General features: G+C 38.2%; 1 protein-coding gene across 1 annotated transcript in view; it reads left to right on the top strand.

The window, feature by feature from the left end:
- The window catches only part of HSD17B12 (hydroxysteroid 17-beta dehydrogenase 12), a 140,725-nt gene that overhangs the window by 99,190 nt on the left and 28,117 nt on the right, over positions 1-13,418 (top strand). Inside the window, exon 4 of the mRNA XM_080643200.1 lies at positions 284-391. Coding sequence (XP_080499326.1) covers positions 284-391 — 108 coding nt within the window. The remainder of the gene's footprint in view (positions 1-283; positions 392-13,418) is intronic.

Here is a 13,418-nt window from a genome sequence, read left to right as displayed (position 1 = left end):
TTTATTATTTGTACCTAAGGGTCTAAAAAGTAGTCATTGATTTTTGGAAGGAGGACTGATTAAGGAACATCCATCCAGCCAACTCTGTGACAACACTAGAATTTTATTGTGGAACTATTGTGTTGTCTTTATATCATCTCTTAGATCATCTCATGGTTGCCTAAAATTATCCTGGTCTAAATTTTATATCAAATTAGGGGGTAAAAAGAGTTTGGAAGGATAATGGCATTAAGTGCTTAATTGCCATGTATTAATTCTCTCCCCATTTGTGATTTCTCCCCAGGAGAAAAATTCAAAGTGGAAACAAAGACCATTGCTGTTGACTTTGCATCTGAAGATATATATGATAAAATTAAAACAAGCTTGGCAGGCCTTAAAATTGGTGTTTTAGGTTTGTATCTTTGCCACATTTACTAATATATATTCTTTTTGCATTTATTGTTTGATTTTTACAATGACTGTATGTTTTCTTTTTTGGAGATTAGGTGCTCAGTTGATGAAATGACTAGTGAGTCAAAAATTATATTATTAATACAATTGATTATTAGATTATATTAATCTATATTTACTTGAATCTTTGTATTTTTAGTTATATTTTAATGGCTATTCTGCATTTGGTTGTTTTCTCTGCTTGCTTTATTTCCAGTCTCTCATTCTCTGTATATATTTATATTTATATCATAGTAATCCTTTAAGGTGGAAGATGCTGACCCATATTTACAGTTGAGAAATGAAGACTTAGAAAAGCATTGCTTATTTATGTATGTCTCATTTATGTATGTATATTTTTGTTTTACACATATAAAGAATAAGATCTTATGCTCTCTAGCTCCAAACCAATTTTTAAAAATATTTTTATTTACTTTAGAGAAGAAGGGAGAGGGGGAGAGAGAGAGAAAACATCAATGATGAAAGAGAATCATTGATCTCCTGCCTCCTGAACCCCTCACCCCCCGACTGGGGATCGACCCTGCAACCCAGACATGTGCCCCAACCGGTAATCGAACCATAACCTACTAACCGCATTGCCATGCTAGCTGGGCCCCAACCAATTTTTGTCCCCTTGGGGGAGACATCACCCCAGTTGAAAGTGTGGCTCAGAGAGCGTAGGGTCTTGCCTAAGGCCACATAAAGACTGAGAGATACAACTGGCATTCAGCCCTCTTTTTTTTTTTTTTTAATCTAAGTCTGCTTCTCTCTTTTGTTATACCTTGCTCTTATTACCAAAAACCAATGATTTTTTGAGATATGGAAATATTGTACCTTGTTATGGAAAATATTTGCCAGCTTTTAAGGAAAGAACAAGGACTTTGAAAAGTTACCTAACATTCTTTGAACCATTTCTGGGAAGAAAAAGAGTATGTAGTTCAGAAAAACTTTCCTCTGCTGAACCTGTTTATCTCACTGCCTAAATTGGTGTGAACCTGGGAATTTCGTCTTCTTTATTGGATTGTAAAAGGAGGAAAAACAAAGAAAGCTTTAAAACAGTTTTCTAACATTTCTTTATTCACAACCTCACCTCCTTTCCCCTTACTATAAAAGAATGGTCTTTTATATAATTTCTTGGTAATGCAATTTAAAAACAAGTTAAACATATATAGCCCTACACAGTGCCTTAACCCTGGCTTAGCCATGCCATCTTTTTCAGCTCCTGCCTGTTCCACATCACACATCACCATGCCCCACCTACCCGCACTGCTTCTTCCTCACTTATAGGATAGCCAGTAGCAAAATATGAGTGAAGACACAGGTCTAGACGTTCTTCTTGTGTCTACACGTTCTTCTTGGGTCAATACTTATAATATTGCCTGGAGTCTTTCATAATTCTTTTTCCTCAGCTTAGATCTGGAATACCTGCAGCACCACTAACATCTGTAAAATTGTTGACTTTTTTAAATTCTCAAATCAGTAGCAGGTATGACTTATTAGTTAGAATAGACACTGCCATAGTCTGTCATAACCCCTTTCAAACTAGGCATGTCCTGAAGAATGAAGGCTGGCTTAGGCAGAGACATGGATTGAGGAGCTCTAATGAGCAGAGACACACCTTCAACTTGTGTTCTTGGAGAAGAAAGTTTTCTTTCAGAAGTAGTTTTGTTAATCACAATTGTTCTTAGCTTTACATACATTTTAGCTGCTTTTCACTGGGTAACTTTGAACTATAGATACTTAGAGCTGATGCCCTTGAAGATGGAAACGTTGGGCATCTGGTTGCTGTCGGACTGCTGGGTTAAAAAAGGCGTTCTTCATCTGTTCTTTCCTGACTCAATATATAGAAAGTCTACAGTATGAGTTTAGGCACAACAGACAAATCTGTTAAGGATGGGAATAGAGGGCATGTGGTTCTGAAGCATGTTTTCCCCACTTCTAGAATCCTAGGACTTGTGTCAATACGTAAACATTGATATTTAGACATAAGGACTGATGTTTTCCTAGGCCACATATGCTAATGGAACCATTGTTTATGTAGCCAGCTCCTTAGTAAATTGCAATAGCAGTTCATATTATATTCATTCATTCATCAATGAACTAGAGATACAACATTGAACAAGAAAGTGCCTGATATCAAATAGTATAATGTTCTAATGGGAAAGATAACACTTTAAAGTTACACTATAATTAAATAATTCTGATTGAATACTTATTGAGACATACACACAACATTATTTTTTACTTCTACTTGGTTACAGTTTGATAATAAAAATAATTATAGGTAATATTTATATAATCCTTTAAAGTTTATAGCAGCACTTTTGAATACATTATCTTATTAAGTGGCTATCCATTTAATTTTCTTTCTCCTCTACCACACCTGTCTCCTTAATCATAAGCTTTGCATAATTATTATTGACAGTTGTTAGCAGATATCTTATACTTAAATTGCATTATAATTTTAGTTTGTCAAGATTTTTGAGAGAATTATAAAGACACCTTTATGAGCTAATTTTATCTTATTGTTAGGTCATATTTCAACTCTTATAGTGTGGGTACAGAACTTAGGGGTGGTACAGTGTTTATGTTTTCTTTTTCTTATGATTACCTGGGTCTGTAGTTCCTTTACCTTCTTTCTTCCCTCTCTCATCCCCATCCAGATCATACATGCCCCCACCTCTGTCCAATAAAGGGGAAATAATCTTATTTTCCTACTTCTGCTTAATGTCAATCTCCCCTGTCTAATATTCCCTTATTTTAGGGAATTGATTTCTGGTACGATCTAGCAATCCATATTAAGTTACAGGAAGGAATTTTTTTTCTACTGATTATTAACAAAACCAGTAATGATAAAAAGAAAAATAAATCACCATGGTATACTCCATTTGTTTGAATAGCATTAACCACCGAAGTATAGTCAGTGCTTAATAAAGAAAATTAATATTTCCTGAACTACCAAGGAAAATGCTAAAGCCCTTTGTCATGAGAGAAACATTAAGTTTTCAATAAGATAAGTGGAAGGAAAACAGCCACAAATTGTGTGAATTCATACTGAAAGGTCATGGTAACTTGATAAGACTCTAAATACATAAGGTTGAGGGTTGGATTCTTAATGCTGTTATGTAAAATAAGTAAGCATCTGCTCTCTTCTCTCGGGCAAATGCCAGGAAACACAGAGTTGAGAAAGCTTAAAAAATTTCAACTATTCAGAGAAAATGACATCAATATTGCTTTGAGTAAGCAAACAATTGGTTAACAAAATGGGACTGCTCTAATGCTCACTTGATTCCTCAAGAGACTCTCATGTGTGCTCCAAATTGGTTTGGAGGACTTTGCACAATGCATCGCGGGAGGCATAATTTACCAAGGCCAACAGAGTAGCCTTGGATTTCAAGTATGCCACAGATAATACTTATTTCAAATTACACTGCTATGAGTTTTTAACTTTTAAAAAAGTGACATTCTTTATTTTAGAATTAAAAATAGAAGGGTCTTCCTGGAAAAATATAGTTACTTAGTTTGTGATTCATTTAGTAAGTAAATCAATCATAGCTTTTAATGCATCCTACCCTAGACCAAGAATTTCCACGCCAAAAGCTGCGAAGGTCTTCGGCATCCCATACTGTCACAGTTTTTATAAGTTGTAGAAACTAGAGAGTCCATGGGTGCAGACAGGGGGACTTGTGAAGCCATACTGGTGCTGGCTGAGTGTATTCAGGCCTATTTATTACTGTTAAAAAGCAAAATTAAACCAAGTAAATGTGAAGCTCTAATTGGCCCTGTTAAGAGATGCATGAATTGGGCAGCATCCCATCTAGCAACTAGAAAGGCATTCTGAGTGTTGTACAAAATGGAAGGTTTTTATAGGAGGAAGTGTGGGGCAAGGGAGCTATTAATGAAAGGAAAGAAAGTATTATGTATCTGTTTATACTTAAGTTTCCAGAGCTTCTTAACAAAAGACCCAAGGGAATTATTAGCTACTTGGGGGAAAGGACCAGTTAGCTTACAAATGGCAAATTCCCAGCTAATTAATTGGGATGGCCTTCTTAGAGTTCAGTCCCTAAAGTATCAAAGAGAGAAGAAATCGATGTAGGCCAAGGTTGAGGAAACTGTCTCTATGTTCCCCCAAGGAAGGATACGTGCATACCAGGAAGTTATGCAGCTTCCCAGTCTCGATTGATGAGGGAAGTTACAAGTAGAAGAGTGTTGCGTCGTCTTCAGAGACTTTAGAACTATACAGAGCTATACGTTATCTTCTTGCCATTCTCAGAACTTTACTAATAAGAAATTAGTTTTAAATTGCCTTTTGAAATGTAAGTAGCTCTGAAAGAACCAATGCCATCTTCATTTATATCTTACTAGAGGCCCGGTGCATGAATTGTACACGGGTGGGGTCCCTCGACCTGGCTGGTGATTGGGCCAATTGGGCTGGCCAGCTGGGGGAAGAGACCATGGGAGGTTGGCTGTGGGAGCACACTGACCATCAGGAGGCTGCTCCTGCATTGAGCATCTGCCCCCTGATGGTCAGTGCACATCATAGCTACCGGCCAGTCATCTGCTCATAACGGTCGCTTAGGCTTTATATATATAGACTAGAGGCCCGGTGCATAGAATTCGTGCACAGGGGGTGTGTGTCCCTCAGCTCAGCCTGCACCCTCTCCAATCTGGGACCCCTCAAGAGGGATGTCCGACTGCCCATTTAGGCCCGATCCTACCAGGCCTGGTCACCCCTAACTGCCCTTTCCTGCAGGCTTGATTGCCCCCAATTGCCCTCCCTTGCAGACCTGGTCCCTCCCAACTGCCCTCCCCTGCTGGCCATCTTGTGGTGGCCATCTTGTGTCCACATGGGGGCAGCCATCTTTGACCACATGGGGGCAGCCATCTTGTGTGTTGGAGTGATAGTCAATTTGCATATTACTCTTTTATTAGATAGGATTGGGATTAGTACATTCAGTTTATTACCTGTCTACTTGCTGGATCAGTCACCTTGAGGAAATGACTATCTTAGTGAAAGACATGGAGAAATTATTTTGAAATAGAAAAGAAGAGGCTTAAAGAGGAGGTTATAGGGGCAGGTTAGTGATCAGTGAGATACTTGAGGGGAGGAAAAATAGAAGGGGAAAAAATAATTAGTTAGGAGAGCACCAAAGATAAACTTCATACTTTTGGAAGTAATCCCCTTCTCCATCCACTAATTTTTTTTTTTTCCTTCCCTGTAGCCCAGGCATAAAATGACTCAGGCCCCAGAAGGGGCATAGGCTATTAGCCTAGTTACAGAGGAAAGGATTACAGGAGTATGATAGGATGCTCGTTTCCTGAGACCATGGAGTATCTCTATTATACTGGGATATGATTTTCATGCTTTCTAGAGGTTTAGGACACTTCTAAAACTTCGCTTTTGTAATGTAATCAAATTCTGACCCTGACCACCCAGAGTTAGTGTAGACTCCATAAGTTCAGGGGCACAATCCCCAACAATACTTCCCTTACTTCTGATACTACCTACAAATTTGGAGCTCCCCAGGGCCAAGCACTGCACTTCTGACCAACTGATTACAAATTCAGGTTTGATATTTGCCGGAACATCTTACAGAGCTTAAGAAAACAGCCTTCGTATGACGGATGCAAATCAAGATCAGTCCAATGAAGAGTCACATGGGGCAAGGTCTGAGAGGGTTTGGAACACAGCTACTGGTCCTCTCCTTGTGGAGTCAGGACTCATACGCCCCACACATTGATGGTTCACCAACCAGACAGCTCCACTGAGCTTCAATGTCCAGATTCTCTATTGGGTTTCATTCTGTAGGCATGACTCATTTCTCCAGTGACTGAACTCAGTTTGCAGCCCCGCTTCCTTTTCCAGAGGTTGGGCTGGCTCAGAGCCCCAACCAACCCTCCAGTTACACAGTTGTTCTTCATTGTGACCAATCCCCATTCTGAATCATCTTGGTAGTATAAACTCTGGTGTGATCAACAGGCCCACCAGGGATAACAAATACACAGCTGTTACCCTGGAAATTGCAAAGGTTTAGAACATCTACCCTAGGAATCTGACAAAGACCAAAAAAATTACAATACAGCAGTTCTCCTTTCCTATTTGTTGATTGATTCATTCAGTCAATCATATACTGATTCACTCAACAAGTAAAAGGTGACAGATTTGTAGAGAAACCAGAGTATCAACAAGTAAAGTTGCAGAGATATAGCAGTAAATAAAACTGATATTGTTCCTGCTGTCATGGAAGTCAGCCATTGAACAAGTAATTGGGAGTGTGTTGCATGTCATGAAAGAGTATGTTACTGAGAAAGCTAAGAGTGTTTGAGATGTTTTGTCTGAGAAAGTAATGTTTAAGTTGAGACCTGAAGGCTGATTAACCCTGGAAGGAGAGCTATGGGAAGGGTTTCTGGGCAGAAAACAGAAGGAAAATGTGCTTGGCAAATTGGGGGAACTGGTAGAGGACCTGTAAATCTAGAGCACGGATTGCAGAGGAAGTGGCTGGAGTCTGGAGATGAAGCAGGGCCAGATCACAAAAGGGCTTACAAAACCAGGTTTATTAGCTTTTGGACTTTATTGGAAGGACAATGTAGACACTGTAGAGTTTCAAGAAGTAAGTTGACATCATAATAGAATTTTAGAGAGATCATTCTGATTCCCAAGTTGAAGCGGACAAGAATTGATAAAAGGAGACCAGTATGTCTATGTCAGCAATGAAACATAAAATGATGATGGTTTCATATTAGGATGATGGTAATGGGAGTTGGATGACTGGAGAGATGTTTAGGAAGTAGAAACAGAACCAGAAAAAACAAGAAAGCCCACTGCATGGGAGAACATATTTGCCAATGTTATCTCCAATATTAATAGGGAACTCATACAACTTAACAAAAGGAAGATAATTAACCCAATCAAAAAATGGGCAATGGACCTAAATAGGTACTTTTCAAAAGAGGACATAAAGAAGGCCAAGAGACATATGAAAACATGCTCAAAGTCACTAATCATCCGAGAGATGCAAATCGAAACAACAATGAGATACCATCTCACACCTGTCAGAATGACTATCATCAACAAATGACAAGTGCTGGCGAGGATGTGGAGAAAAAGGAACCCTCCTGCACTGCTGGTGGGAATGCAGACTGGTACAGCCACTGTGGAAGACAGTATGGAATTTCCCCAAAAAGTTAAAAATGGAACGCCCATTTGGCCCAGTAATCCCACTTCTAGGAATATATCCCAAGAAAATAGAAACACCAATCAGAAAGGATATATGCACCCCTATGTTCATAGCAGCACAATTTACAATAGCTAAGATTTGGAAACAGCCCAAGTGTACATCAGCAGATAAGTGGATTAAAAAACTGTGGTACATCTATGTAATACTACCCTGCTGTAAAAAGGAAGGATCTCCTATCATTTTCAACAACATGGATGAAACTGGAGAGCATTATGCTAAGCGAAATAAGTCAGTCAGAGAAAGATAAATATCACATGATCTCACTCATTTGTGGATTATAATGAACAACATAAACTGATGAACAAAAACAGATCCAGAGACTGAGAAGCACTAATCAGACCATCAAACCTTAGAGGGAAGGTAGGGGAGGGTGGGGGTAAAGGGGAGAGATCAACCAAAGGATTTGTATGCATGCATATGAGCCTAACCAATGGACACAGACACCGGGGGGTAAGGGTATGAGTGGGGGCTGGGGGTGGCAATGGGAGGATAAGACCACATATGTAATACCTTAATCAATAAAAAATGTAAAACAAAATGTACAAGATATTTGAACTTAAATTATTATGAAAAAATAAGTTATTACTGTTTCAGTCTAAGTATCAATAGTGTGTAAAGTGCTCTACCTTATTAAATCAAAGTTTAATTATCTTAAAAAAAAAAAAAAAAAGAAGCAGAACCAGGATCTGATTAAGGTATTCTTCAGAGGTCTTGTCTGGAGAAGAATAACAATAATAGTTATTTGGTTTTAATTATTATTACCAGCATTCATTAAGCATTTTCTAAAATATGCCAGATACCATGCTAATGAATCTCATTTAATCCTCCACAATCCTAGGTAGGTATTAATATTTCTGTGGCCATTTTTACGGACAAGAAATAGACTTACAGAATTTAAAATTATACAATTAGTAATTAGCAACTTCCAGGTTCTGACTTAAGCAACTGGGTGCTATTTCTCTACAACAGAAAACCCTGGATCAGGAGCAAATTCTTTAGAGAAAAATGATGATTTCACTTTGGGATATGCTAAACTTAAGAGGGCTTTGAGAAATCCAAGTGGGAGATTCAAGTAGATGACTGGATCTCTGGCCTAAATGCCCGCCTTTGTATTGAATGAGGCAGCATCCTGGTGTAACCAATCATGGCAAACAGAGGAGGTACATGGAATTTTTCATTTTAATACTAGGAGGGTCATCAGCAACATAATCAGACTAAGGATAGTTCCATTGGATGTATGGAATGAGATCGGATTTCTAAAGGGAGAGCAAGATTTAGAATTCAAACGTATTTCCTCTTACTAGAAACCCACTAATGGTATTAATTAGAGCAGAATCTTTAACTTAGCAGAATCTCTAAACTGGATAATTAGCTGTGATTCCAGAAATGTAAATAGAACGCTAAATCATGAAATTGGTAGGTGCTTCTCTTTTAACTACCAACCTCATGTTATCCTTCTTTCCTCATCCCGTCTTCTAAGTTTATGGATGGCAAATCTTACTGAGTGTTGTAATGAGGATCACATAGCAATTTATAATTAAACAGTGGAAATGAAACATTCTGTCGTGTTGCTTCTGACTCAATCTTAATTTTCCAATTTCTGATTAAAGGCACTGCAAATTTAAAGCCTTGTAAACTCTCTTTTATTTAGAAATTGCTACTCACAAGTGTATGAAAACTGTGAAGTTTGCAAAATGTTTTACATGGTGTTCCAAATATCATCTGCCAGAGTATGAATATGTGCTAGCTCCCGCAATATGTTAAATAAGGCATAAAAGGAATTTTCTTTGCATCACTTTCCACACTCTCTGTAGACTGGAAGACTAGTTCTCCTTGAGTGAAATAAAGACGACAGAGAAGCAATTAGGATAAATATAATCAGTGTAAACATTTATTCTGATGAACCATTGCCCAGAGCTCTTTCAGAAGGATGCAGGTGCTATACAGTCAAAGCAGTGACCTTGGCCGTCCTGCTTCCTCCCCAGCACCTGGAATATGGTACGAAATAGGAGTTCAGTAACACTTGTATGACTAAATGGCCATGCAAAATAACAGCAACTCTTCCTGTTTATCAACATACTAATATGTTTCAGGATTGAGTTCAATATTTTTGCATGTTATTGTTTAATTCTCTACATTTTTAGAGACAGAAAGAATGAGAGAATGTGGAAACAGGTTTTTTGGGGTAAAATCCTCTTGTTAGGAGCTGTTAGTAGTAAAACCAGGACTAAAACCTAGGTGTATTGGACTTCGAGATCCATACCTTTTTTTAGTTCAAAAGCTAAAGACAGGAGAGGTTCTCCCCACTTTGGGTACATACACTATTACTGGTGCCTACATTTTAAATTTTTTGGTTTATTTTGAAATATAATGAAGTGGCAGCACCTTTTTCTAATCCATTTTCATTAATGAACTCTAATAGGTTTTTCATTTCTCTAATGTTTCATTTGAGCTGAATGAGTATATGTAACTACAAATATAACTGAAACGTAGACTGAATGTTTCCACTTTGATATGAGAAGGAAATAGAGAGTACTTTGCCTTATTTGATATATATTAGAAAGCCCAACCATTAGGCAATGTGTTTCTAAATCACCTTAATTTCTTCTCTGATTAATCTAGAAAAAGCAGCAGCTTGAAAGTGATGTGTGTGTATATTCATATCTGTTATTATTGTGTTTGTTCAAATGGATTTTTATTGTCTGGTTTATATTGTTTGCTCCTCCCTCATACCCAACCCAGTTACCAAAAATCTAATTTTCTAATGACATCATTATCCTCTGTAGCAGCCGGTTTTGATAAAGGATTCTAAACATCCAGTAGGTCAGAAGCAGCAGCAAATGAATTTAGAAGAAACAGAAATCTTGTGTATGCTTTTTTTTCTTTTTAGGTATGAGATGTGGAAGTGATTTTTAAACTGCAGCATGATATCATTTAGAATATTTATATAACATTCAGAATTACTCTGTGGATTTTCTGCGTCTTTAAAAGACAATTCTTATTTATTGGTGTTTTTGAGAGTTGTGGAGGGGGTCATGGAGAACCTGCCACCTCCTCCTCTAACCACTCACCTCGTCCTTGTTCTTGATCTGTCTTCACCCCTGTTCTCTGTCTCCTCTATTCTATTGAGCTCTTCTCAGTATTGGAACTCCAGTGAGAAACTGATGGGATAGATGTTATATCTGTTCATGGTCCTGTGATGATTGTTGGAGTAGTGGTTGGAATTCTCAGATTACACAGACATCCTTTGTTTTCTGAAAGACATGACGTGTTACACTAGTAAAAGGGTTCTGTGGGTCCCTGAATAAAAAATTTTAAATCTCTCTCTGATGCCTCACTTGTAGGATTAAAAAAACACACACTAATGAACAGCTATTTAATGCCAATTTAAAATGCTTCCATTGCCCTGGCTGGTCTTCTCAGTGGTTAGAGCGTCGGTCTGTGGACTGAAGGGTCTCAGGTTTGATTCCAGGTCAAGGGCACTTTCCTTGGTTTCAGATTCCCCAGCCCCTGAAGGAGCATGTGGGGGAGGCAACCAATCGATGTATCTCTCTCATGTCGATGTTTTTCTCTCCCCCTCCTCCCTCCTTTCCACTCTTTCTAGAAATCAGTGGAAAAAAATATATTCGTGTGAGGATTAAGAAAAAAAGACATAAAATGCTTCCATTTAGAAAGGTTTTCAACTATATAATGTAGAAATAACTTGTGGCATTCTTTGGTTTGGTGAATCCTATAATGAATCCTGTAATATTTAAAATGGCATTGCATGCACCCATTCTTAATGAAATTAAATTATCCTGGAAATATTTCCATCCTTGACTCCTACCCTAAGCCTGTTTTCTTCCTTTTCCAGTTCCCTGAAAGCTTTCCTCCTGCCATTTGGTTATTGCTGCCACCTAATGTCACAAAATAAAATTGCAATCGGTTTGCCTCTTCCAAGAGATTTGCACAATTGTGCAGTTTATGGAAATAACCATTTGAGAGCAACAGTTGTTTTTCCTCTACACTCTTAAATAACAGCACTCTGAGTGGGTACAGCCTCTCTGGAGAGAAGGTGGGTAGCGTATATCTCACTAGCAAAGAGTTCAACCAATAAAGCACAAAGGGATTTAAGAGCCCTAATCCCTAGAATAGAACAGCGACTTCCAATCTTTTCACCCCATGGCACACACAAACTAGCGAAAATTCTGCGGCACACCAAGAATACATTTTTTTTGCTGACCTGACAAAAATAGGTATAATTTTTATTCATTCACACCAGACATCTATTGTGCTGGCTGTTATCACTTTGTTGTTGTTAATCCTCACTTGAGGATATTTCCCTCCCTTCCCCACTGATTTTTAGAGAGAGTGGAAGGGAGAGAGAGAGAGAAATATCAGTGTGAGAGAATTGATTGGTTGCCTCCTGCAGGTGCTCTGACTGGAGCCTGCAATGCAAGTGCATGCCCTTGACCAGCAATTGAACCCTGCATGCTTTGGTCTGGTCCATGGGCCGATGTTCTAGCCACTGAGCAGAACTGGCCAGGGCCATTTTTTTTAAAAAATATATTTTATTGATTTTTTACAGAGAGGAAGGGAGAGGAATAGAGAGTTAGAAACATCGATGAGAGAGAAACATCGACCAGCTGCCTCCTGCACACCTCCCACTGGGGATGTGCCCGCAACCAAGGTACATGCCCTTGACCGGAATCGAACCTGGGACCTTTCAGTCCGCAGGCTGACGCTCTATCCACTGAGCCAAACCGGTTTCGGCAGGGCCATTTTTTATGTTGTTGTTTTGTGTGTTTTTTTTTTTTGTTTTGTTTTTTTCACAATTTAAGGGAAAAGAGGCCAGTACCCCTTACTAAATAGTCAGCTATTGCATGTTTTAAAAATTCTTTTAGCACACCAGTTGAAAATTGCTGCTTTGGGACCTGTTGCCAATCTGACATTGGCAGGTACTTCCCCTCATAATATTTGGTTCAGTGTTCTGAAAGATCTGTTCACACTTTATCTTCTTTTTCTGTGTGTATTTTTAGTTATGAAAGTGTAGCCCTTATACATGATACTGTTTATTTATTTGGGCAGAAGTTCTCCATATTGACTGGGTTTTCTTTTAGAGCTGTGTTAAGGAGATGTTCAGGTTCTCATTGTGTGAGTAGAAAGTTTCTATAGCTTTCCTTTGCTCAGTTAGCAGAGACATATCTGAAGGCTTTCTATCATTACTGTAGCCTTAACCAGAATAACACTTCCTACTGGTTTAGTTATTTATTTGTGAGCTTCCTTAGCTGGACTCTGTGCTTGTAGTACATGTCACAAGATTGCAAAGTCAACTGTGTGCTGCTTGCAAAATCCCAGACTTTTTTTAAAAACCCCAATCTGGATCTAAATGATTTATAATTATACTACTCAATTTTCTTCAGTATTCTGAAGTAGAGCATTCATTTTCCCATGGGCTAGAAAGGAATGTGAAGAAAGAAAGTTTTCTAGATACGGGAAAGTGAAGGGAGATGGAGTATGATGTATGAGGTGGAAGTTTGTTTTTTGTTTTTAATCCTGATGAATATTACAATTTGACAGATTCTTTCTTTAAGGATTCTGTTATCTTTTTTTAAACATTTTATTTATTTATTTATTATTATTTTTAATACATTTTTTATTGATTTCAGAGAGGAAGGGAGAGGGAGAGAGAGATATAGAAACGTCAATGAGAGAGAATCATTGATCAGCTGCCTCTTGTACGCCTCCCACTGGAGACTGAGCCTGCAACCT

This window comes from Plecotus auritus (genome assembly GCF_963455305.1).
Source record: "Plecotus auritus genome assembly, chromosome: 9".
NCBI classification, from domain to species: Eukaryota; Metazoa; Chordata; class Mammalia; order Chiroptera; family Vespertilionidae; genus Plecotus; species Plecotus auritus.
Note: the sequence above shows the minus strand (reverse complement) of the source record. Positions and strands in the feature narration are given on the sequence as shown.